The sequence below is a fragment of the Mauremys reevesii genome, linkage group 7, assembly GCF_016161935.1.
Source record: "Mauremys reevesii isolate NIE-2019 linkage group 7, ASM1616193v1, whole genome shotgun sequence".
NCBI lineage: Eukaryota > Metazoa > Chordata > Testudines > Geoemydidae > Mauremys > Mauremys reevesii.
The window spans coordinates 94,145,312-94,172,346 of record NC_052629.1 but is presented as its reverse complement, the minus strand read 5'-3'; the positions used below and the strand labels follow the sequence as shown (position 1 = coordinate 94,172,346).

The window sequence follows — 27,035 nt, the reverse complement described above, 5'->3', positions numbered from 1 at the left end:
TTCTTTCAGCACTGCCACTTCCTCCCCCGTCTTGCCAGTTCCACCACCCCAGAACCACTCCCCAGAGCCCCAGGTCCACTGCCCCAGAACCAGAACCTGCATTAAGAGACTGTTTCTGGTCTTTGTGGTCACTGCAATAACCACAGAAACAAGAGTAACTGACCAATGCAGCAACACCTGCCTGAGTGTGCAGTGAGCCTGAAGCAATTGCTGCGAGAGGGGAAAGCCGCCCAAGTGCAAGGGACACAGTAATACCTGCCTGCATGTGCCGAGACTCTGAGCTAATAGGCGGATACAACATCTGAAACAAACACTCCTCTGCTAAGAATCAAGTTAAGAGTGGGGTCTAGTGGGTTAGAGCAGGTGGAGCTGGGAGACAGGACTCCTGGGTTCTAACCCCAGCTCTGGTGGGAGAGTGAGGTCTAGTGGGTTACAGTGTGGGAGGGAGACTGGGAGTCAGGACTCCTGGCTTCTATCCCCAGGTTGGCCATTCACTCACTATGTGATCTTGAGGAAGTCACTTACCCCGCTCTGTGCCTCAGTTTCCCCATTCAAACAGCTAGATGGGGGTGTGTATGGAGGAGGGGCAGACAGGAGTGTATCGAGAGGGATTATTACGTTTTATCCCACACAGTGTTTCCTTGGCTCAGTGACCCCCCTGCTTTAGCCCTTCCCATAACTCCTGCTCTGCCTCGTGCTCTGGCCCCAGACTCCCACCAGCCCCAATTATCTGTCCGATCGCTCCTTTCCCATAAAGTTTAAACCCACCTGGCAAGCCAGGCAGCCAGAGTGATTCCCACTAGGGCCTGAAGGTGGCAAGATGCTGTCCTGCCTGTGCTCAGCCCCCAACCCCTGTGCTGTCCCGCCCCCTCCCTGCCATTGCATCCTATGGTCTCCACTTCCCAACTGGACAATGACCTGGCAAAAGCACTTGAGAGGTGGATGGGGGGCGGTTGAGCTATGAGAGCCCCAGACCCACTGTGCTGAGTTCCTTTTGGTCTGGCCTGGCCTGGCCTGGGGCAGCTCCCTCCATCCAGAGCCACAAGCAAGTCACATGGTCATGTTAGCATCCTGCACTCAGCCATTCCCAGTAGCCCTGGCCACAACTCCCCTCCCCCACCCCGGAGAGCCTGCCCCAGCCACCACCACCCCCCGACAGCCTGCCCCAGCCACCCCACCTCCTCAGCCATAACTGCCCTCCCCACAACAGCCTGCCCCAGCCATAACTCCCCTCCCCCACCCTGACAGCCTGCCCCAGCCACCCCCCACACACACCCTGGAGAGCCTGCCCCAGCCACAACTGCCCCCCACCCCGACAGCCTGCCCCAGTCACACACACACCCTGGACAGCCTGCCCTAGCCACAACTGCCCCCACCCCGACAGACTGCCCAGCCACACACACACACACACATACCAAATAGCCAACCCCAGTCACACACACCTCCCAGACAGCCTGCCCCAGTTAAAACCCCCAGTCACAATCCCTCCACACCTCCCCCAGCACCAGCTTGTCCCTGCACCTTGTCCCACCAGGATCCCACACCACAGTTAGCACAGCCCTATCTCTCCTTGTCCACCCATCTCACCCAGAGCAGCTGGTGTCCACAGGCACTGGGATGGGGCGTGGATCTTAATTAGTGGCAGCCAGAATTGTCCCAGTGTTCCCAGAGACAGCAGCAGGCAGTGACCCCTCCCCCAGCACACACTTAGAATCATAGACTCATAGACTTTAAGGTCAGAAGGGACCATTAGGATCATCTGGTCTGACCTCCTGCACAACGCAGGCCACAGAATCTTACCCACCCACTCCTGTATCAGACCTGTGACTGAGCCACTGAAGTCCTCAAATCATAGTTTAAAGACTTCAAGGTGCAGAGAATCTTCCAGCAAGTGACCCGTGCCTAGGGTGACCAGACATCCCGCTAAAATCGGGACTGTCCTGATATTGAGCAGTTTGTCCCGCGTCCCGACTGAAGTACGGTCGGGATGCCTTTTGTCCCAATATTTTGTTTCGTGCACAGCAGCCATTTTTTTCCCCTTAGGCGGCGGTGACAGGCAGGGGGAGCGGTGGCATTTCGGCGGTAGGTACTTCTTTCTTTGGCAGCAAGATTCATTACCCGTCGCCAAAATGCCGCTGAAGACCCGGACGTGGTGAGTGTAACAATCGAAAAGGCGCTCCCCCTGCGGCGGTCCCGATATTTTGGAGTTGTCATCTAGTCACCCTACCCGTGCCCCACGCTGCAGAGGAAGGCGAAAAACCCCACACTGAGGGAGAGGGCATCTTGGTCTCCCTTGCTTGGGCAGTGCCCGCTGGAGAGCCAGCAAACTCATCTCAGGCAGAGAGGGAAGGGCCAGCAGGGGCTGGATTTGACCTGGTTACCTACAGGCGAAAGACTCTATGCGTTCTTAACTGGGATGGAATTGCAGTCTATTCCCTGGATGCTGGCCTACAGCCTATTTCCCCCCTGGGAGAAGGGTCCCCCCTACAGCCTCTTCCCAGGGTCGCACCCTACAACCCAGAGGGGGGCAGGGTCGCTCCTACAGCCTATTTCCCCCCTGGGAGCAGGGTCCCCCCTACAGCCTCTTCCCAGGGTCGCACCCTACAACCCAGAGGGGGGCAGGGTCGCTCCTACAGCCTATTCCCCGCCAGGGAGCAGGGTTGCCCCCTGCAGTTGATTCCCTGTAGGAAGACGAAGGCTCTGTATGGGGATAAATGGAGTGGGTGCTGGCTCTGCATTATCATTAGAGATTTTAATTGTCACTATTTTTCTCCAGCATGAGCTCCCAGCCGTGGGGCAGCAGGATCGATAGCCAGGCTACGATCAATAGGACACAGGGGCAGGAGGGGGAGCAGGGTTCAGGGGGTCACTGGCTTCTTGAGATGCAAGTCATGTGGGAGCTCTCCTTGCCTGAGAGTGAAAGGGGCTGTGGGACACACACTAGACGCCATGCCCCTCCCACAGCTGGAATAGAACCCAGGAGTCCTGGCTCCCAGCCCTTGCTAGAGGCACATGGGCTGGGGTGCAGAGCTCTCTGGGGGACAGATGCAAGGGGAAGGGCTGTCACTCAGCACTGCAATGAGGGCATGGTGCCCACCCTGCCACGCTGGGACCTCTGCCTGGAGATGGGCAGGGCCCCACACTCACCCCCTTTGTAAGCACGGCTGGGAGGGCCTACGATCCTGTCACATACTGCACCAGAAGTGCCCCCTGAAACACACACAGATGAGTGTGCACAGAGACACCCCCACATGCACAGAAACACATCCCATGTGCACACTCACTACAGACACACATGCACTCGCACCTGAACACACTGCACACACATTAAGCACAGACTCACACAGGACATACACACTCCACAGACACGTATTGACACACAGCATACAATACACTCATGCTGCACACATGCACTCACACTCAGACATGTGTGCACGTTCATGCTACACACCCACACTAAGCATACCCACCCACAGCACATACACATTCATACATACCCACGCTGCACACACACTAAGCACAGACCCACACAGAGTACACACACACTACACACATCCAGACCACACATATGTACACACACACACACACACCCCTCCCAAGCTCCCAGTCCTGTGCAGCGCTAGCTGGCTGCACGTGCATTTCTGCAGCACAGCCTGCTGGCTCCTCTCCCACAGCTCAGCTCTCCGTTTCCCGGACAAAGCAGGGTGCCAGGCCAGCCAGTGCTGCCCCATCCAACAGGTCCTGACAGCACTCAGAGCTTGGGTGCAGCAGGGAGTATGCACCAGGGGGCACACAGTACATTGCATAGAAGCCAAACAAACACACACACATACACACAGCTACTTACTGCAGTGCAAATATGGAACTTTAGCAAAAACATGCCAGTAGCTCTAAGCTTAAAGCTAAGAGGCATCACGGTGCAGTAGATAGAGATCTGGCATGAGAGCCAGGACTTCTGGGTTCTAGTCCCAGCTCTGGGAGGGCAGTGGAGATTTGTGGTTTAGGGAAGAGGAGACTGGGACATTGGGAGAATTCATTCCCCTCTTGGTGCCTCAGTTTCCCCTTGAGGGCAGGAGTTGTCTCTCACTGTGTGTCTGTGCAGTCCATGGCCCAACAGGGGCCTGTGTGGTGCCCGGTACAATGGGCTCCTGTAGTTGCTATCACAATAATGAGCCCCACAAACTATTGAGACAACTCATCCTGATTTCTCCCGGGACCAGATCTGCCCCTATGGCTGGCAGTGAGCTTGGAATGGCCTTCCCACAGGCGGGCAAGGCTGCAGTAAACCCAGAATATTTCCCCCACTCCGACCTGACATTTTTATCGTACAAATATGTTTGTGCCTGTGCAGAGAGAATGAAAATCAACTCCAGTCCTGAGGAAACATTCGCACCTCGAGGCCGGCGTGGAGAGCAGAACATTTTAAATGGAACAAATTTGCTATTTTCTTTCCTTTCCCAGTGCCTGCAGCAGGAAAACAAACACTCTCCCCCGCTCCCATTATGCTCTCCCCACATCCCTGCCTCCTCCGGCCAGCCCTGGAACATCCCAAGGCAAAGCAGCAGCGACTGCGGTTCCCATCTACCACCCAGAACCCACTATATTCCCCTGCTCCTCACATATAGTCAGGGCACCTTGAAATCCTCGCTCTGTCCCAGACAAATTCCAGCTCGGACCATTCCCCACCACCCTCTGCCCCTGCAGTCGACTTTGGGATTCTCCTTCATTCCCTGCTTCCAGTCATGGTGTCCTTGTGTGGTTAATAAAGCGCATGGTGCTGGGTGAGGGATCCCTGTATAAACAGCCCCCACACCTCACCCTAGAGCTGGCTGCATCTCTGTGACTGGGCAAGAAATCTATTATCTATATTTCCAGCCCGGGCCGGCAGGATGGGATTCTCTCTCTCGCCTGTCATTCCCAACTCCTTCCCGGGCCCAGGTTCGAGGAGAAGCGGGGTATACATGGGAGGGGAACGTCATCTCCCCCAGCTGATGTGGCAGCTGTTTCTGGGGAGGCACAAGGGTGAAATTAATTCCTTCCTCTCTGGCCATCAGCAGGTTTTTTTCCCTCTGTCTTCTCTTGTTGGAATTGACGAGGGGCTGTGGGATCTGAGGGCTGGAGGGCAGCTGGGATGGAGGAGGCTGGCTCCCAACATGGCTTCAGAGCCCAGAGCACCTTCCCCATGTCGAGAGCTCTTACCCCAAACTGGAAGAGGGGAAGATACCACCCTGCCACCTTCCCCATCCATCTCCTGGCTCTGTGCCTGCAAGTTCCACTCCAGTGGGGCTCCAGCAACTAGGGACAGAAACAAGGTGTGAACCCAGCCTCTGGGTCAAACAAACACCCTAGGCTGGGACTCCAGTTCTGTTCCACATATCACCCCTCGCTGGGAGAGGCCAAGGCTGGAGCAGACAGGAGCTCCCCCCACAGCAGGTGCTCCTGCCCTGCTCCCGACAGCGCCCCCCCACTGGGAGATGCCTCCACCTCTGGGGTGAGACGAAGGGGCAGTTTATACAGGGATCCCTTGCCCAGCACTGACATGCAGCCACCCCTCAGGTGGGGTGCAGGGGCCTGCAATCCTACACTGCTCCCACTTCAAACTGCAGGGTCTCTGCAATAGGATAAATTGCTGCATTCATCTCAGGGGGGGACAAAGGAGTGTGACCCACCCCCATTCTGGGACTGGCAGGTCATCCCAATAACAGAGTGATGGAGCCTGACACAGCTGTTGAGAGGAGGAGGGGTGAGGAGGTGGCCCTCTAGAATGCCCCCCATCCCAGCAATGCTCAGGGCTGCTACAAACATACTCAGGTCCATCTGGAGCAGCAGACACAATGCATCATGCCCATGGGCATGCCAGCCATCTGGGCCCTACACAATGCCTCAGGGCCCTGCCGGCTGGCACCGCCCATCCCCCTTCACCCATCAGGGCTCAGTCTGAGTGTCTAGTTGCTTTAGATGATTCCCCTAAATCTCTCGCTGCTCTCCTCCTACCCCCTGCCATGACAGTCTTCCAGCCACACCTGCACCTTTACAGCCATGTCTACACTGCCACTTTCAGCGCGAAAACTTTAGTCGTTCAGGGGTGTGAAAAAACAACTGAAAAGCACCAGTATAGACAGCGCTTTACCGCTGGGAGCCATGCTCTCATTGATAAAGTTACCACTGCCCGTTAGGGGAGAGGGTGGGTTACTATCGAGAGCAGGGCCGCCAAGAGGATTCCGGGGGCCTGGGGTCTTCAGCGGCGGGGGGCCCCCACTTCGGCGGTAATTCGGCGGCAGGGGGTCCTTCTGCTCCAGGATCATCCACCGAAGTGCCCCAAAGACCCGTGGCAGGGGCTCCCCGCCACCGAATTACCGCTGAAGTGGGACCCGCCGCCAAAGTGCAGCCGGGTCTTCAGCGGTAATTCGGCGGCGGGGGGTCCCCGCCGCAGGTCTTCGGGGAACTTCGGCGGCGGGTCCTGGAACGGAAGGACCCCCTCGCCGCCAAATTACCGCTGAAGACCTGGCTGCACTTCGGCAGCGGGTCCCACTTCGGCGGTAATTCAGCAGCGGGAGGTCCTTCCGCCCTGGAGCGGAAGGACCCCCTGCCGGCGAAGACCGGAAGCGGAAGAAGCTCCGGGGGTCCGGGCCCCGCGAGAGTTTTCCGGGGGCCCCGGAGCAAGTGAAGGACCCCGCTCCAGGGGCCCCGAAAAACTCTCGTGTGGGCCCCTGCGGGGCCCAGGGCCTGGGGCAAATTGCCCCACTTCTTCCCCCCTCTGGGCGGCCCTGGTCAAGAGAGAAAACCCAAAGAGAAAACAAGAGCCCCTTAGCAACAGAAAGAAAAGTCAATATCACCCCCTGCCCGCACTGGGGCCAGGGCCGGATTCTGATCTCTGCTCCCCGGGGTCAATCCAGAGTCACCCACTGACCGCACTGGGGGCAGGGCTGGATTTCACACGCTCATATGAACAGGCCTTTTCATTTGCAGTGTCACATACCTGCTTCTATGCACACTCGTGCACATTCACATTCATCCAAACACTCTGCACACATGCATGCCCAAACTCCCTTGTATGCACACACACTCAAGCTCATGTGCTCACTTTCATTTGTGTGCACACTAATGCACTTGTGCACAACTTTCTCCCTCGTGTGCATGCACACTCAAATATGCTTCATGCACACCTGCCCTTTCATTGGTGCATGCATTCTCTCTCTCTCTCTCACACACACACACACACACAGTTGGCATTCTCACCTCCACTGATGTCCCCTCTGAAACTGCAGTTGGACGGGTCTTTAGCATGCAGCACGCACTGGCTGTCCAACGGGGAGGGTGTATGGGCATGAATGCTGTCCCTACACCGCTCCCCGCCCAGCGGGCAGCACACTTCGCTGCCACCCAGCATTTCCCGCTCCCTACTCCAGGTCCCACAGCAATCGCTCACTGCCAGGAGCCACATGGTGCCCAGCTAACACCACACTGGCATCAACTCCCCTGCAGGCAGAGTGCAGGGGTCATGGCGGCTGTGATCAGTCTCCCCAGACTGCTGCCTGCCGCTGGGCTACACCCTTGTGGCACCTCCCCCTTCCAAAATCTGCCCCTCCAGCCACACTGGCCTAAAAATCAGGTGTTCTCAGCTGGGGGCTGGGATGCATCTCCCCCCCCCCCGCCCGACTGGAAGGGAGTCAGATCACGTGGGCCAGAGTTAAGCCCCCACAACCCTAAGCACTAAATTAGAGACTGCCAACCTTTGCCTTCAGTGCAACTTTGTAATAGACACACCAAAGACCTAGAGAGATGACTACACACACACACACACACAGAGCACTGCCAGAGCCAGCTAGAAAGATGAGACACACCCCAACCCCCTCCACACTGGACCCATGAGCTGGTTAGAGACACAAAACCCCACATCCTGGGGCACTAGCAGCAGGATTCCCATTCCGGCGGGATCCGCACCTGGGGGCGCTAGCAACAGGATTCACACCCCGGCGAGATCCGTGCCCTGGGGTGCTAGCAGCAGGATTCACACCCCAGTGGGATCCGAACCCGGGGTGCTAGCAGCAGGATTCACACCCCGGTGGGATCTGTGCCTAGGGGTGCTAGCAGCAGGATTCACACCCCGGTGGGATCCGAACCCGGGGTGCTAGCAGCAGGATTCACACCCCGGTGGGATCCGTGCCTAGGGGTGCTAGCAGCAGGATTCACACCCCGGTGGGATCCGAACCCGGGGTGCTAGCAGCAGGATTCACACCCCGGTCGGATCCGTGCCTAGGGGTGCTAGCAGCAGGATTCACACCCCGGTGGGATCCGTACCTAGGGGTGCTAGCAGCAGGATTCCCATCCCAGCAGGATCCATGCCTGGGGGCGCTAGCAGCAAGATTCACACCCCAGCGGGATCCATGCCTGGGGGCGCTAGCAGCAGGATTCACACCCCGGAGAGATCCGTGCCCTGGGGTTCTAGCAGCAGGATTCACACCCCAGTGGGATCCACACCCAAGGTGCTAGCAGCAGGATTCACACCCCGGAGAGATCCGTGCCCTGGGGTTCTAGCAGCAGGATTCACACCCAAGTGGGATCCACACCCAAGGTGCTAGCAGCAGGATTCACACTCCGGTGGGATCCGCGCCCTGGGGTGCTAGCAGCAGGATTCCCATCCCGGCTGGATCCGTGCCTGGGGGTGCTAGCAGCAGGATTCCCATCCCGGCAGGATCTGTGCCCCGGGGCGCTAGCGCCAGGATTCTCACCCCCAGTCACATTGTGGCACATCCATCCTTGCCCCCCTTGGCACACAGACAGCTTAAGACATTAGCTCCTCGACGAGACACCAGGACAATTAATCCCCGGCCCCTCCCATCTCCCCAGGGACCCAGCATGCCAGCATCACTGGAGTCCAGTCGGCATGGCAACCAGCCCGCGGCCTGATCCAGGGATATTATCGTCTCCTCAACATCGCTTAGCGACCACCACCACGAGAGAAGAATACCGGGGGGCGGTGCCTCTAAGCACCATGTGTCCCCCTCCCCCTGTGCCACAGAGATTCCTGCCTCACGTGCCCATAACCCCCCATTAATCTCCCCAAAATTAACAGCACAGGATGAAAATAACCCCACTTCCACAAGCAAGATTGTCTTTGTCCCACAGCCAACGCTCCTGCCCTACTCCCTACAGTGCCCTTGGCGAGGAGAAGCCAGGGCTAGAGCAGCCGGGAGCTCCCCGCACAGTCAGCGCTCCTGCCCTCTCCCCACTGGTAAACAGCTGCATACAGTGACACTGCAGCTGTGTGCGCGCTATGGTTTCATGTATTCTTATGCCATTGTTCTATTTGCACACACAACAGGAAGCCTCTTTCACAGGGCTGTTTTGGTTGATGGTGAAGTTGTGCATATATGGACATCCCTAGGCTAGACAGCGTGTGGGGCGCGGGCGTGGTTCGGGGGCTGCAGGCTCCTTTTCTGCACGCAACCGTTTTCTGTGCTTTAGGCTGTGCGGTTTGTATGTGCCACAGGGGCGTGTGGTTTGTACGCACAGTTGGAAGCACGAGTGACTGTGTATTTGTAAAAGATGCGCTGAGCGTGTACGCGGATTGAGTTGTTGGGGGGACATATGTGCATATAATGTGGTGAGTGTATTTGTATAGGATAGAGGAGTGTGTGTGGAGGGTGTGAGTGTGTCATGTGTTTGTGATGTGTTGTGTGTGATGCTGTGCAGTTATGTGCTCCATGCTCCTTCTTTACACGCCTCCTTGGCATTGCAGAATTTCAATCACAGCAGCTAGCAATCCCAGAGCGGTGTGTCTCCCTGCCAGCACACCAGCTCCCCCAGCCATATCGCCCCATCCCCAGCACGGAGGAGACAGATGGGAGGGAGTTTTCAAGTGTGCGGCAATTCAGATAAAGCATGAGGTGAGTGTCTGCAGGAGATATCTTACACACACACACATACACACAACAGCCCTCCCCCAGGGACCGGCCAGTTCTTGTGTGTGCTGTGCCATCTGCTGTGTGCCTCATGTAGGTGAACATTACCTGCATTGTACATGCTGAGCTGTGTATGTGTGAGCGACTGTGCATTTTCATATGCTCAATTGTGTGCATGTGTAAGAGTGAGACACTGCATTTGGGCACATTCCATTGTGTGTGTGAACACATGCATGTGCCCTGATAGTGGTGTGGGAACAGTTTTGTCTACCAGCCTGCATATGTGATTGCCTCTGCAGCAGTGTGTGTGTGTTGCTGCAGCTGCACCAGTGCACAGTTGCCATTGCATGACTGGCTGGCTGCAGCTGTGCTGTTGCAACTACCAGTTGTGCAGCTGCATGTACTGTTGCAGCTGTGCAGCTGCAGGCATGGGTGGATGCAGTCATGCAATCCGAATTGCATGTGCTGCTACAGCTGTGCCCTGAACGTGCTAGTGCAGCTCCAGGAGCCCGTTGCAGGCAGGGGGGCTGGAACAATCTGTATAGTGGGGGTGCTTAGAGCCATTGAACCAAACTGTAAACTCTGTATGTGATGGAAACCACTTCAAGCCAGGGGGTGTGGCAGGACCCCTCTATTTCCAGCACCTATGGTTGCATGGCTGCGGCTGTTGGCTCTTGACAGGCTCCAGGTGCATGGGCACAGCCCAATCACTTGCATGCACCACTGTAGCAGCATCAGAGGGGTAGCTGTATTAGTCTGGATCTGTAAAAAGCAACAATGAGTCCTGTGGCACCTTAAAGACTAACAGACGTATTGGAGCATGAGCTTTCGTGGGTGAATACTCACTTCGTCAGACTGCCACAGGACTCATTGTTGCTTATTACTGTAGCAGCAGTTTCCTGTGGGCCTTTGGGTGACTGGGCTGTGTGGTTAAGAGGGCCCTGCATGCCCCCCAACCCTCAGCTGTTGCCATGGCCAGGAAATAGCAAATCCCTCCCACAGCCTGAGATGCCCAAGGAGTCATGGTCACACGGTGATGCTGGAGCCCTGCAGGGCTGAGCCCATCAACAGATACTCACCACAGTGCATACACACGTTACACCCCACACATGTACCTGTGCATAGATACACACACACACAGTCTCTCTGGACACATCCCATGCATGTCCCTGTGCATAGACACACACACTCTGAGCCTACCCAGAGATCCACACATTTTGCCCAGCCAGACACCTTATCAATAACTGCCACAGGATGCCCCCCCTCTGCTTTTCCCCCATGCTGTTTGATTCCAGCCGCTCACCAAATCTACACAGATGGGAGGATGCCCTTGGGGTACCCAGAACCTGCGCCCCAGAGGGGAGAGCCAGCAGCAGAGGGGAGCTGGGCACAGCTCACAGCTTGGGGAATGACACACAACAGGACAAATGGAAAGAGGTGGGGAGACAGACCTCCTCCCCAACACTCCAAGGAGCTGCCACTTCCATCATCACTGGCTCCCCGCTACCTGGGTGTTACGTGGACCGAATGACCACAAGGTGCACCCCATACTGGGAACTGGGGGGCTGACTGCAAGCACCCGAGAAACCACACGGCACTGCCCTTCTCCTGGCCTCATCTGGAAATGGGGGTGAATAAAACATCCACAGTCTGACCAGATTGGGACCGGCTCCCACTGTATGCCTGAGCAGCACCCGGCGCGATGGACGTCCTGATCTGGGTCAGGGTCTGTGCAGCGCCCTCTCGCATTAGTGGTTGAATTTCAGCACTGGGTAAGCAATTTCTGTATACAGAGCTGCTATGATCCGCTCCAGAAGCAGCTGCATCTATGGACAGGGCCATGGTTCCCTATATAAACAGCCCCCTGCCCCACCCCAGAGGCAGCTGCATGCAGGGCAGTGTCATCTGTCAGCCCTGCCTGCCCACAATATTTTCCTTCCAGAACCTCCTGATTAAAATCAATCAGAGCCTTTTGTATATTAATGGCCTCTCGTTTGTATTGAATGCATCATTAATGTTAACGATCCCCGGGAGCCCCCCTCCCCTCACCCGGGCGGGACGTATTAATTGCTCACGTCCTAATTAAATATTGAGGCTGGGAATTGGCTCTCTCCAAACAGGCTGGGGGAGGCTGATTGCAATGCAGGGACTGGCACGGGGTACCGCCGAGCAGTAAGTCCACCGCTGCGCAACCACAATCGCACAGCCACATAATCACAATCACAACCACCTAGAGCTACATAACTGCAATCCACAAACACACAATCACTATCATATAGACATTCTCACATGCACAATCACACAGCACACACAATCACACAACGATGCACACACAAAACCTCACAATCAGCCATGTGCACAATCTCCCACAGAGAGACAACTCCACAGACATATATCAAGACAGTCCTAGTCACAGACTGTCACACCCACAAACATCCACAATCACACTAGAGATAAAAGCATACACTGACAGTCACACCCACAGCCAGAGAGACACAAACATGTTCTCACATTGGAGACAATTACGTGATGCTCTCACACACAAGAAAACAGTCTCCCACATGCACAGTCACACATGCTTATACAGACATTATCAAACTTGAGATACAAACACACTATCACACTCACGTGATGACAGTCACACTCACTGTCACACAGTCACAGTGACACATGTGCATGCCTTGTCTCTCTCTCTCACACACTCACACACCCCCCAAACTACTCCCCACAATGAAGGACTCAGCCTCTGGGTCACCATGACCCTGAATTACACCCTCTCCCAGACACTACACCAGAGAGACACCCCCCCCCCCCCCGAAAACCAGTCCAAATAGGTGGAGGACAAAGAGCCTGCCAACCAATGGAATGGGGCTTAAGGGGTTGGGGGGGTTGAGAGCCAAGAGTCCTGGCATCTATTACAAGCTCTATGAGGGGAGTGGGGTCTAGTGGTGAGAGCAGGGGGGACTGGGAGTCAGGACTCCTGGGTTCTATCCCTGGTTCTGGGTATCTCTCTCAGTACCGGGCTCATCACACAGCTTCCAATGCTCAGCCCAGAAAGACGTGACTGCGGGCAGCAAGGCCAAAGAGATGGAACAGAGCCGGATCAGCATGTACTTCGTGCTCCCTGGAGCGAGACTAAGACGATGTCCCTGCAACGGAGCAGGGGGAAGCAAGAAGCGGGAAGGAGAGAATACCCAGAGTATGCTCAGCTCTGGCATGTAGCCACCAGGGGGTTGGGGTGAGTCAGCTGGTTGGAGGATCCCTGTAGTGTATAGACAGCCCTCATACCACACTCCAGAGCCAGTCGCATCTCAGTGCTGGGAAACAAATCCCTGAATAGAGAGCCTCCACGGCCCACTCCAGAGCCAGCTGCATTTTAGCACTGGGTGAGGGAATGAACAACTGCCTGTACTCCATTGGGTGCCTAGAGTAGAGTCCCCTGGCCTGGATATGGCAGAGGTTAACAGCACAAGGGCATGGAGGGGGGAAGTGCACAGCAAGTCAGTGGAAGAGCTGGGGATACAACCCAGGAGCCCTGACACTCAACCCAATTCCCTCCCCACCCCCCCAACCACTAGACCCCACTCCCCTCCCAGAGCCAGGGATAAAAACCAGGAATCCTGGCTCCGTCGCCCCTAATCTAACTACTAAATAATCCTACCTTCTCTTAAACAATCAAGGTATAAATTGTTTCGCTAGGAGACATACAAACCGGGATATCTCACCCAGAGCTGAGATGCAGCTGCCTCTGGGGTTGGGCACACCAGGTATTTATCACCCTCACATCAAAGGGAGAATTGTTAGGGAGCATTCTGCTCTTGGAGGCAGTGCTAGGAGGTGCACTAGTGCTGGGAGTGGGGAAGGTAGCTGAATAAGGGTACTCTCCCCTTGCAGTCAGTGCTGACCCCAGCATGGCACTAGGGGGCGCTGTGCTGCTGGAAGGGTCTTTCTTTCACATGAGATATAAACTAAGGACCTGACTGTTCTGGGTCATTAAATATCCTCTAGCACTTTTCCCATGAGTCCTGCTGCAAACCCCTAGCTTCCTGGCTAAATCCCAGCCCAGAGAAATCTGCCTCCCTAAAATTCCCTCCTACGCTTTCTATCAGATACAAAGTTTCCTCCATTCAGTTCCTGTGCTAAAATGCTGCTTTTAACTAGCCCGCATGCCCCACCCAAGAGGCAGCTGCATCTCAGCACCAGGTGAGGGATCTCTGTATAAACAGCCCTCCTGCCCCACCCCAGATTCAGCTGCATCTCAGCACCAGCAGAGGGATCCTTGTATAAACTGCCCCTGCGCCCCACCCCAGAGACAGCTGCATTAGGAGAAGGGTCTTTGTATAAACAGGGCCCAGACACCACCCCAGAGACAGCTTCATCTCAGCCTCAGGAGAGTGGAACACTTGACTGCAGAGAAGCATGAAGGATTATGGGGGACCCGTGGGGAACTGTCTGGGGGCGGTGGGTTGCACTGACCTTTCGATGTGTGCTGCACCTCACTGGCTCCTCTCCCTTCCCCCCCTTCCGAGTACAGAATGGACCCTACTGGAAAAGCAGAACCACAGGATTAGGGAATAGGCACTAACGACCCTCCCACCAGCTGCCGATACCCCCATTACCACACCGCAGCTGCTGAGACACCCTCCCCAGACACCACAGAATACCCACACACAGCCACAGGGCCGGGGAAATGTCACTAGATTTGTTATTGTAGGGTCTGGTAAACCAGCACAGGTACCTACCCCCACTCCCAAGAGCCTCCGGATTTCAGCCCCCCTTTGACCCCACAGAACAGCACCCACAGCAAGCCTAGCCCTTACCCAGCTCTCCCAGCCCCAGCTTTCACTGTTAGCTAACCCGCCTGCCGCCCCCTCCAGCTCATCAGCCAAGCCCCACTCCCTAAAAGGGCCAGCCCGCCCCCTGATGGGCCTTTCCTGAGTGCAGGGGTGGGGAGGAGGTTACTGAAGGGTTACAAGCTGGGACTGGGGCTAGGGACTGCAGGGCAAGGCCCTCTCAGGTTGCCCCTCTGCACTTGACAAACAAATGGAGGGAGGGGAAGATTAGACTGCACCTCTATCCCACCCCCGCCTCTCCCTGCGATCCTGGGGGCAGGATACAGCAAGTCTCAAGGCCCAGGAACCAGGGGGCACTGGCCCCTCACCCCCACTCCTCACCCAAGCTTTAGGGCACCCTGCGACACCTAATGACACTTCAGGTTACTTTGGGATATTGTGTAATCCCCAAACCATCACCCCATCAGCCCTGCTTAGAGACAGCAAAGAGGGAGTGTTGATCTTTCAGGGGAGGTTGGGACACATGCTCCTGCACCTCCATGCCTGGTGGAGATCCCTGTATAAACAGCCCCCACGTCCCGCCCCAGAGGTGGCTGCATCTCAACACCGGGTGAGAGACCTGTGTATAAACAGCCCCCGGAGGCAGCTGCATCTCAGCACTAGACGAGGGCTAACGGAGTTGGACAGGCATCTCCGCTGCTTCCTATCCCCCTCATGGCTCACGTTGGCCAATTCCCCAGGTGTGTCTGCCCCTTCAGGCCAGGATGTGGGCATCTGGCACTGGGAGCAGCAGCAGCCTGAGGCAAAAGTGCTGAGCCAGCACAAGGCAGAGTGGGGGGATCAATGAGCTAGAGCATGAGCGAGGAGTTCAGTATGGTAGAGAGCGAGCCTGAGTGGGGAGGTCAGTGTGAGAGAGAGCGACAGCCAGCAGGGAGTCAGTGTGAGATAGAACTAGCAGGGGAAGGTCAGTGTGACTGTGCAAGTGGAGGGGTCACGGAGATGAGGGAGACAGAGGGCACAAGTGGGGGGGGAATTTCCGAGAGATGAGGGAGACGGAGGACACTAGCGGGAGGGCGGGAGGCAGATGAGGGAGACGGAGGACATGAGCGAGGGGGACGAAGGGAGATGAAGGAGACAGAGGGTGCGAGTGGGGGGGGCGGTTCAGGGAGATGAGGGAGACGAGGGCTCGAAGTGGGGGTCAGGGACATGAAGGAGACAGAGGGCACGAGGGAGGGTGCAGGGAGATGAAGGAAACAGAGGGCACAAGTGGGGGGAAGTTTCCAGGAGATGAAGGAGACAGAGGGTGCATGGGGGGGTTCAGGGAGACGAGGGAGATAAAGGGCTAGAGCAGGAAGAAACGAGGTGGAGGAAAGGAAGAGTCAGAAAAAAAGAAAGATTGAAAGAATGAGAAAGACCAGAGAGAATGAACGAATGAATCAAGGATTGGAAAGAAAGGCAGAACGAATGAAGAAATAAGGAAAAAAGAACTAAGCCAAAAACCGAATGGATACAGTGGAAAGGAGGAAGAAAGGAGGAAACGAATGAGTGCATCAAAGAACACAGAAGGAATGTGAGAGTGAATCTAAGAAAACAAAGGAATGAAAGAATGAATGAATCAGAAAGAAGAGGGAGGCCGAAGTCAGAGATGCCTATGGATGTGTGGGCAGGCGGGCGCCCTGGGGCAGGAAGGAGCAAATGGCAGAGGCGCGTGCAGCAAGGGGAGAGCAGTAGGGGGAGGAAATCGGGGGTGGGGGTGGGGGGGGTGGAGCTGACCTGAGTAGCTCCAAGTGGTCGGACTGTCCCCACAGTCCTGAAGAATGGGGATGATGTGCTGCCTGCCCTTGAATGTGACCTGGGGGGCTCCTCACCCCGATGGAATCCCCCACAGCTCCCTCATGGGGAGCAAGGAGACTCCCCTCACCCCCATTCATCTGCTGAAACCTGCCCAACTCACTCCACTGGAGGAGGTAGAGAGCGGAAGGGACTGGCCCAGAGCAACCAAGTGAAACAACTGAAGAACCCAGGAATCCTGCCTCCCAGCTCCCAGCAATCTGCTCCAGCCCACTGAACCCTAGTCCCCTCTCTGATCTGGAGATGGAACCCAGGAGTCCTGACACCCAGCCCCCTGCTCTACCTGCCAAGTCGATATGACAGATTCCCCGGTGTAATTCAGGAGTAACCACGTTGGGTTATCCCAATTCAGAACCAGTGTGAAAGGGGATCTGGCCTTAGGCCTGACTGGGAAGACTGGGGTCTGCGTCGGGGCCAGGGCCAGCTCCAGGGTTTTTGCCGCCCCAAGCAGCAAAAAAAAAAAAGAAAAAGAAAAAAAAAAGCCGCCATCGCGATCTGCGGGGCTCTACCGCCGCCGCTTCAGTCTTTGGCAGCAATTCAGCGGCAAGTCCTTCGCTCCGAGGGACCCGCTGCCGAATTGCCGCTGAAGAGTCGGACGTGCCGCCCCTTCCCCATGGCCACCCCAAGCACCTGCTTGCTGGGCTGCTGCCTGGAGCCGGCCCTGGCCAGGGCCCATCCCATCCCCCAGAGTGGGGAAGCAGGTGTGGGGGGCAGGGAGAAAGGGAGTTAGAGACCCAGGAAGAGGGAAGACGAGAGACAGATACAAAAAGAAAAAGACGGTTACTCACCTTTGTAACTGTTGTTCTTCGAGCTGTGTTGCTCATATCCATTCCAGTTAGGTGTGTGCGCGCCGCATGCACGTTCGTCAGAAGATTTTTACCCTAGCAACACTCGGTGGGTTGGCTGGGCGCCCCCTGGAGTGGCACCGCCATGGCGCCAGATATATACCCCTGCCAACCCATCCGCCCCTCAGTTCCTTCTTGCCGGCTACTCCGACAGTGGGGAAGGATGACGGGTTTGGAATGGATATGAGCAACACATCTCAAAGAACAACAGTTACAAAGGTGAGTAACCGTCTTTTCTTCTTCGAGTGCTTGCTCATATCGATTCCAGTTAGGTGATTCCCAAGCCTTACCTAGGCGGTGGGGTGGGAGTGAGATGTTGCAGAGTGCAAAACTGCTAAGCCAAAGGCTGCATCATCTCTGGACTGTTGGACCAGTGCATAATGTGAGGCAAAGGTGTGGCCCGAAGACCAGGTAGCTGCGCGACATATCTCCTGGATGGGTACATGAGCCAGGAAGGCAGCAGAAGAAGCCTGAGCCCTGGTAGAATGAGCGGTAAGGTGGCTCAGTGGAATATGGGTCAAGTCATAGCAGGTGCAGATGCACGACGTCACCCAAGATGAAATCCTCTGGGAGGAGACAGGTAGGCCTTTCATTCGATCTGCCAGTGCGACGAAGCATTGGGGCGTTTTACGGAAGGGCTTTGTCCGCTCAATATAAAACGCGAGCGCCCTACGGACGTCTAGGGAGTGCAATTGTTGCTCTCGTTGCAAAGAGTGTGGCTTCGGGAAGAAGACCGGAAGGAAGATATCCTGGTTGATATGAAAGGCCGATACAACCTTAGGGAGGAAGGCCGGATGTGGCCGCAACTGCACCTTGTCCTTGTGAAATACCATATACGGTGGGTCCACCGTGAGAGCCCGAAGTTCAGAGACTCGTCTAGCCGATGTAATGGCTACAAGGAAAGCTGTCTTCCAGGACAGGTATAGCAGTGAGCAGGTTGCCAGTGGCTCGAATGGGGCAGTCATAAATCTGGTTAGAACCAGGTTGAGGTCCCAGGTTGGGGCGGGGTGGCGAACTTGTGGGTATAAGCGCTCCAAGCCCTTGAGGAACCTAGAAACCATAGGGTGCGAGAAGATGGAGCGGTCACTCTCCCCTGGGTGGAAGGTAGAGATGGCTGCCAAGTGCACCCTCAATGACGATACCGCCAGGCCCTGCTGTTTGAGAGACCAGAGGTAGTCCAAGATCGGGACCTCGGTAGGAGTGACGTTGTGCGTTTCGCACCAGCAGGAGAAACGCTTCCACTTGGCCAGATATGTTAACCGAGTGGAAGGCTTCCTACTATCCAGTAGAACTTCTTGTACCGAGGTAGAGCAACGTAACTCAGATGGGTTTAACCACGCAGCAGCCATGCTGTGAGGTGCAGGGATTGCAGGTCTGGGTGGTGAAGTCTGCCATGATCCTGTGTTATAAGGTCTGGGAGGAGAGGCAGGGGAATGGGGCTGATTATCGACAGGTCGAGCAACATGGTGTACCAGTGCTGCCTGGGCCACGCTGGAGCGATCATGATCAGGTGTGCCCTGTCCCTGCGGAGTTTTAGCAGGACCCTGTGAACCAGCGGGAACGGCGGGAAAGCATACAGCAGTCGGCTCGACCACAGCATCAGAAATGCGTCCAACATCGAGCCTGGGGAGAGGCCTTGGAATGAGCAGAACTTCTGGCACTTCCTGTTCTCGCGAGAAGCGAAGAGGTCGACGTGGGGAAAGCCCCACTTCCGGAAAACCGAATAGATGATGTCCGGGCGGATCGACCACTCGTGAGACAGGAAGGATCTGCTGAGGTGATCCGCCAGAGTGTTCTGGACTCTGGGGAGAAAGGACGCTACCAGGTCAATTGATTGGGCTATACAGAAGTCCCAGAGGCGAAAGGCCTCTCGACAAAGTGGGGAGGAGCGCGCTCCGCCCTGCTTGTTTATGTAAAACATGGCCATTGTGTTGTCCGTAAATACTGATACACAACGGCCTTGGAGATGGTCTCGAAACACTTGGCATGCTAGACGGACTGCCCTCAGCTCCCGCACGTTGATGTGCAAAGACAGCTCTTGAGGTGACCAGCGACCCTGAGTGTGAAGGCCCTCGAGGTGGGCACCCCAACCCAGAGATGATGCGTCCGTGGTTAGGGCCATCGAGTGTTGCGGTGGGTGGAATGGCATCCCCTCGCAAACTATTGTGGGGTTCAGCCACCATGTTAGGGAGTCCAGGACCTCCTGCGGAATGGTGAGTAAGGAGTCCAGGCTGTCTGTGCGGCCTGTGTACCGAAGCTAACCAAGTTTGAATGGGGCGGAGGCGTAGTCTCGCATACTTGGTCACGAAGGTGCAGGAGGCCATGTGCCCTACCAGGCGGAGGCAGTTGCGTACCGATGTCGTCGGGAAGGTCTGAAGACCTCGAATAATGGAAGCCATTGCTTGAAACCGCGACTGTGGGAGGCAGGCTCTGGCCAGATTGGAGTCCAGAGTCGCTCCAATGAAGTCTAGTCTCTGTGTGGGTGTTAGAGTAGACTTTTCTGCGTTGATCATGAGGCCGAGACTCCCGAAGAGGTCTTTGACTACGCGCAGGTGCTGCGACACTTGTGACTGGGACATCCCTCGAATGAGCCAGTTGTCGAGGTACGGGTATACGTGTATCCGACGACGGCGGAGGGAGGCGGCGACTACGGCCATGCATTTCGTGAACACAGGCGGAGCTGTAGAAAGGCCAAACGGTAGTGCAGTAAACTGAAAATGTTGATGGCCGACCACAAAATGGAGGTACCGTCTGTGCGGCGGGTAAATTGCGACATGGAAATACGCGCCTTTCATATCGAGGGCGGCATACCAGTCTCCCGGATCCAGGGAGGGAATAATGGTCCCCAGGGTTACCATGCGGAACTTCAGCTTTATCATTAATTTGTTGAGTTCTCACAGGTCTAAGATCGGTCGCAGACCTCCCTTTACCTTGGGGATTAGGAAGTAGCGGGAGTAGAACCCCTTGCCCCTCATGTCTTTTGGTACCTCCTCTATGGCTCCTAGAGCTAGGAGCGATTGGACCTCTTGTAAGAGGAATTGCTCGTGAGAGAGGTCCCTGGAGAGGGATGGGGAGGGAGGGTGGGAAGGTGGGGTTGAAACAAACTGGAGGTGGTATCCCAATTCCACCGTGCGCAGGACCCAGCAGTCGGAAGTGAGCTGGGACCAGGCAGGGAAGAAATGAGAGAGACGGTTGAGGAATGGAGGAAAAGGATCCGGGAAAGTAACTGGTGGGCCGCCCTCGGGCGTCCCATCAAAAGTTTTGTTTAGCCCCCGCTGGTGGTTTAGGGGGCGCCTGATTTTGGCCTCCTTGAGGGCCAGACTGCCTTCGACGATTGCCCCTGCCAGGCCGTCTGCCAAAGTCCTGACGCGGTCTAGGCGGGGCGTACGGGCGGTGTGGCTGTGGTCGGAAGGTCCTGCGTTGGGTCATTGGTGTGTGCATACCCAGCGAGCGCATTATAACGCGACTGTCCTTCAGACTTTGCAGTCTGGGGTCAGTTTTATCTGAGAAAAGGCCGTGGCCGTCGAAGGGCAGATCCTGAATTGTTTGTTGCAATTCAGGGGGAAGGCCGGACACTTGGAGCCAGGAGATGTGCCGCATCGTCACGCCTGACGCCAAAGTTCTGGCTGCAGAGTCCGCTGCATCCAGAGAAGCCTGGAGGGAGGTTCTCGCTACCTTTTTACCCTCCTCGAGGAGAGCAGTAAACTCCTGGCGGGACTCCTGCGGAAGAAGCTCCGTGAACTTCCCCACGGACACCCATGTGTTAAAGTTATACCGGCTTAGGAGGGCTTGCTAGTTCGCCACCCTAAGCAGGAGGCCTCCAGCAGAGTATATTTTACAGCCTAGGAGGTCCATGCGTCTAGCCTCCTTTGACTTAGGGGCCGGGGCGTGTTGGCCATGGCGCTCCCGTTCATTCACCGACTGAACCACTAACGAGCAAGGAGGTGGGTGAGTGTAGAGGTATTCGTATCCCCTGGAGGGGACCATATATTTCCTCTCCACTCCCCTTGCTGTAGGTGGAACCGAGGCCGGGGACTGCCAGATGGTATCCGCATTGGATTGGATGGTGCGGATAAAAGGCAGGGCTACCCTAGTGGGTGCATCAGCAGAGAGGATGTCCACAACAGGGTCCTCTACCTCAGAGACCTCTTCCACCGGTAGGCTCATATTCAGGGCCACTCGTCTCAAGAGGTCCTGATGGGCCCTGAGATCCATCGGCAGGGGCCCTGAGGAGGATGTTCCTGCCACCGCCTCATCAGGCGAGGAGGACGAGGAGAGGCCCAGTACCAATGGGTCCTGTAGGGGTTCCTGTACTTGAGGAACATCCTCTGCGTCAGGTGGAGTCTTGGTGTCCGCCGCTGGTATCGCAGCCTCGTCCGTGCCCGCAGGTGGAGGACGGCTTATCATCGCCTCCGGTGCCTGATGTTGTGACAGGACCGACCGTGGAGGCACTGGTGGAGTACCTTGGGATTCATGGTACGCCCACGGTGTCCAGAAGGCCCAGTGATGAGGACCTTGGCTGGGGATGTCAGCATCCCTATCTTGGTGGTAGGATGCACTACCAGCCTGAGAAGATACCGATGTGTGTCTGGAAGGCCACGGCGGTGCAGAGAAATCTTGGGGAGGCGCCACAGATGCAGATGTGCGCTCTCGGGTCGGTGCCGGAGAGAGGTACCGCGAGCCGGAACGGTACCGTGAGGGAGCCCGGGACCTTCTACCGTATCGGTGCTGGGAGGTCGACCGGTATCTCGAGTCCCTTTGTCTGGAGTGACTGCGGGAAACACGGTGCCGAGATTGGTGCCGAGAGTCGGATCGGTACCGGGAGTATCTGGTCGGCGACCGAGATGTCGACCGGCGCCGCGAGTGCGACCGGTACCGGGATGGAGAGCGGTACCGGGACTGCGAGCGGCGCCGGGAGCGGGAACGTCGTGAACGAGAGCATCTGTGGGATCTCGATCTTGAACGACGCCTCTCCGTTGGGGCAACAGAAGGTGGCCTTATCAGTGCCGGTTTCCCCACTGATTGAATAACCTGCACCGGCAGAGCCGGGGGTTGAGGCCGCGTGGACTCCGTCTTCGCAATGAGCTCCCGTGCCGTGGAGAAAGTCTCCGGTGTAGAAGGCAGGGCAAGCTCAACCACAGCATGAGCTGGGGAGCTGTCAGGCACTGGACTCAATGGCCCTTGTGGGACCGGAATTGACGGTGCCGAGCTCAGCGGAGTCGCAGGTGGCGGTGCCATGAGTGATGGTGCCTCAGCAGAGGACGGTGCCAGGCAAGCCGTCTTCGAAGGGCGCTCCTTCTGTTGCGCTGTAGAAGTCGGAGCGCTCTGCTGCTTCCTGGGTCTCGGGGACAGGGAGCTGTGCCGAGCAGATGTCGGTGCTGGCAGAGGTCGGTGCCGGGGCTCCTTCTCGGTACCGGAGCGGTCCGGGGCCGAAGGGGCGCTCCTTACCGAAGCAGTCTGTTGGGCGCTCGGTACCGACGCTGCAGGAGTGAGTGCCGACTCCATGAGGAGCTGCTTCAATCTAAAGTCCCGCTCCTTCTTTGTCCTTGGTTTAAAGGACTTGCAGATGTGGCACTTGTCCGTAAGGTGGGATTCCCCTAGGCACTTGAGGCAAGAGTCATGGGGATCCCCTACTGGCATTGGCTTCTGGCATGCCGAGCATGGTTTGAATCCCGGTGTCTTGGGCATGAACCCGCACCGGGGTGGGGAAAAGGGGCTAACCCCAATCCCCCATTTAACTATATACACTAACTATCAATACAACTACTAATACTAACTGTAACTATAAAACTTTGAACTATAATACAATTAACTGTACAGAACTACGAGTAGCTAGGGATATGGAGATCAGCGAAGCCGCGCTCCACAGTTCCAACGACCATCACGGGCGGTAAGAAGGAACTGAGGGGCGGATGGGTCGGCAGGGGTATATATCCGGCGCCATGGCGGCGCCACTCCAGGGGGCGCCCAGCTGACCCACCGAGTGTTGCTAGGGTAAAAATCTTCCAACGAACGTGCATGCGGCGCGCGCACACCTAACTGGAATGGATATGAGCAAGCACTCAAAGAAGAACAAGGTGGTGCTCTGATTGCCCGCCCCCATCCTGAGGGCAGTGAGGGAGAGTAGATGGGGGAAGTGGGGCAGGGAGATGTCTCCTCGCCTGGGTGAGTTGCAGCCTTGTGGGATACAGCCCCCCAGCACAGAACACACAACGGGAAATGCTGGGGGAACGCTTCTTCCCCAAAACTATTCACACCATGGACCCAGGCACCCCACAGACTCCTACATACCTCAAACCTCCAGGATACAGGCTAACTACCCCCACCCAAAACTCTCCCTACATCATCCCTCAGCCAGACACCAACCCTCCGCCTGGGATTGCTCCATCCCCCAGCCAGAGACTCCCCCTACACCATCCCTCGGAGATTACACCATCCCCCCCCCCCAGCCAGAAACCTCCCTACAACATCCGCCTGGGATTACACCATCCCCCTGGCCAGAGACCCCCACTACAGCATCCCCCTAGGATTACACCATCCTCCTCCCCCCCACAGCGAAAAACCCCTCCTACAACATCCGCCTGGAATTATACCATCCTCCCGACCCAGACATCCCCCTACAGCATCCCCCTGGGATTACACCATCCTCCCCCGCCCCGCCAGAATCCCCCCTACAGCATCCACCTGGGATTACACCATCCCCCTCCACCCAGAAAACCCCCTACAACATCCACTGGGATTACACCATCCCCACCATGGCGAGAAACCCCCCTACAACATCTGCCTGGGATTACACCATCCCTTCACCAGAGACCTCCCTACAGCATCCTGTTGGGATTATTTCATCTCCCTGGCCAGACACAGCCCCCCACACCATCCATAAGAATGCCATACTGGGTCAACCATCAGACCAAAGGTCCATCTAGCCCGGTGTCCTGTCTGCTGACAGTGGCTAATGCCAGGTGCTTCAGAGGGAATGAAGAGAACAGGGAAATCATCAAGTGATCCATCCCGTGTCATCCAGCTCCAGGTTCTAGCCGTCAGAGGCTTAGGGACAACCTGAGCATCAGACTGCACCCCAGACCATCTTGGCTAATAGCCACTGATGGACCTATCCTCCATGAGCGTATCAAATCCTTTTTTGAACCCTGTTATAGTTTTGGCCTTTACAACATCCCCTGGCACCGAGTTCCACAGGCTGACTGTGTGTTGTGTGTAGTAGTACTGCCTTGTGTTTGTTTTAAACCTGCTGCCTAATACACCTTCTCTCAGCCAGAGTCCCCCCACCCTACACCATCCCCCTGGCCAGAGATCCCATTCCCCAGGGGATTACACCATGCCCCAGCCACAGACACTCCCCGCACACCATCCCCCTGGGATTACTCCATTCCCCCCGGCCAGACACACACATACTCTGTGGCCATCTCTCCCCCTCCCTGGGATACCTCCCTGCCCCTACAGCCAGACGTCCCTACACCCATTTCCTCCCAGCCAGAGACACCCCCCAGCCATCTCCCTCTCCCTGGATAACCGTGTCCACGACAGAGTCCCCCCACCCCAGGTGTGTTGATGCATGAGGGCCTGTGGACCTGGGACCCAGTGCCCGGAATGTCCTCATCACCCTGCTCCAGGGACCCTGTCTGGGAAGTATGCGGGGGAGGATGTGGAGCCACCGGGCATTGCTGGGGGTGTCAGGCTGGGTGTTATCAGGGTCTCAGGTAGGGGCACACATCAGGTATTATAACAGGGAGATGGTGTGGCCCTGTTGAAAGAGGGATGGGGGAACCCCTGGGCACTACTGGGGGCAACATGAGCTCACACTGGGTGTGATGGGGAGATGTCACGCACCACATGTATGATCGGGGGAGGGTTAGTAGTAGGGGGCTGAGCAGGATCCAAGCAATGGGCCCCTCCCCACACTTTCCCTGTGATGGGGCATCCCAAGAGGAATGTGCTGTCCTGCCGTAGTGCCCCAGACAGCATGTGTGGGGGGGTACCTCTCTGTTGACCCCACAACCCCTGCACAGGAAGCACCTGCCCCAGAAAAGCCCATCCCCACTCTGAGCTGCAGGACTCCTAGAGCCAGGTCCCAAAAGGCCCCAACCATGTTGTGTGACTAATGAGCTGTGGCATGGGACAGGCGGACCTCCCACAGGCAAGCCGCCAAATCCATGGGACCAGGGACCTGCCGCAGGCGCACTGCTGAAGGCAGCCTGCTTGCCGTGCTTGGGGCGGCAAAAAAGCTAGAGCTGCCCCTGCCTCCAGCATTTATAATGGTGTTAAATACATTTTAAAAGTGTTTGTAATTTATAAGGGGGGGTCAAACTCAGAGGCTTCCTGTGTAAAAGGGGTCACCAGTACAAAAGTTTGAGAACCACTGCTCTAATCCATTCTACCCCCATCCTCCGCCCCCCATACTGCTGAGACACACATCGACGCCATCACTTCTGAATTTGAGTGTCTGTACTGTCAGGATCAGGACACACACGCCCTCATGTCTGACTCAGGGTCTGTACAGCCAGAATGCACCCCCTCCCCTGTGTGTTAGAGTCAGAGTCTGTGCCACCAGGATGCACCGGCAAGCCCCCATCTGAATGGGAGGGTCCATATTGTTGACACACGCAGGCACTCATGTAGGAGCACGAGGGTGCGTGCCACTGCGATACACGCACACCTGCTCTTATGACTGTCTGCTGGGACAGAGAGGCATGCCCTCGGGTCTCAGCTCCATGACACACAGGCCTTTGTGTGTGTGTGTGCAGGTCAGGACCACTGGGACACCACCCCCCCCATAGCTAACAACAAGGGTCCATATGATCAGATCACAGACACATGAACTTGTGTATCAGAGTGAGGGCCCGTACCACTGAGACACACACACAGCCTTGTGTATGAGTGTGAGGGTACCTTTTGCTGGGACACATGTGCACATCCTCGTGTCTCACTGCACCAGTCTGTACCACCAGGTCACACACGTACACTCTCAAGTCCATACAGCCAGGGCACACCTGCAGACGTTTCTCAGGGCAAGGGTCTGTACCACTTACGCTTGCACGCACACCCTCCTGTCTGTGCGCTAGAGTCTGTAGTGCCAGGACACACACACACTTTCGTGTCTGACTGGGAGCTTACGTCCCGCCCGCCAGGCGACACACCAAAGTGAGAATTCATGCAGCCAGGACACACCATCTTTGTGTGTCACTGCAGGGGCCGGTACCACTGGGACACACACACATGCCCTCATGTTCTTGGTGGTTCTCAGGATGCCTCATCATGGGGGAGTTGGGAGAGGGGCCCATTGCTTGGATCCTGCTCAGCTCCCTGTTGCTAACTTTCCCCCAACCAAGCCCTGGCACAGGACATGCCCCCATGTAACCCCTAATGTGGGTCCTTGTGACTGCCAGTAACACCCAGAGGTTCCACCATCTCTGTCGACAGCGCTCCACTGTTTTCCTCTTCTAACTCCTGATGTATGCCCCTACCCCAACCCCAATAACACCCAGCCTGATGCCCCCAGCAATGCCCGGTGGCCTCACACCCACTCCCACTTCCCAGACAGGGTCCCTGGACCAGGTGACAGGGACATTCAGGGCACTGGGGCCCAGGTCCCACAGACCTGGGTCTGAGCACAAGGGGGCACA

General features: G+C 56.5%; 1 protein-coding gene across 13 annotated transcripts in view; it reads right to left on the bottom strand.

The window, feature by feature from the left end:
* NRXN2 (neurexin 2) overlaps positions 1–27,035 on the bottom strand; it is a 305,022-nt gene that overhangs the window by 205,369 nt on the left and 72,618 nt on the right. For 9 of the 13 annotated variants that reach the window (XM_039547771.1, XM_039547772.1, XM_039547774.1 and 6 more), the window contains one exon: positions 14,382–14,450. The exons of 3 other annotated variants lie outside the window; for them this stretch is intronic. In XM_039547771.1, coding sequence (XP_039403705.1) covers positions 14,382–14,450 — 69 coding nt within the window. The remainder of the gene's footprint in view (positions 1–14,381; positions 14,451–27,035) is intronic. One more of the 13 variants, XM_039547773.1, reaches the window with a different exon arrangement.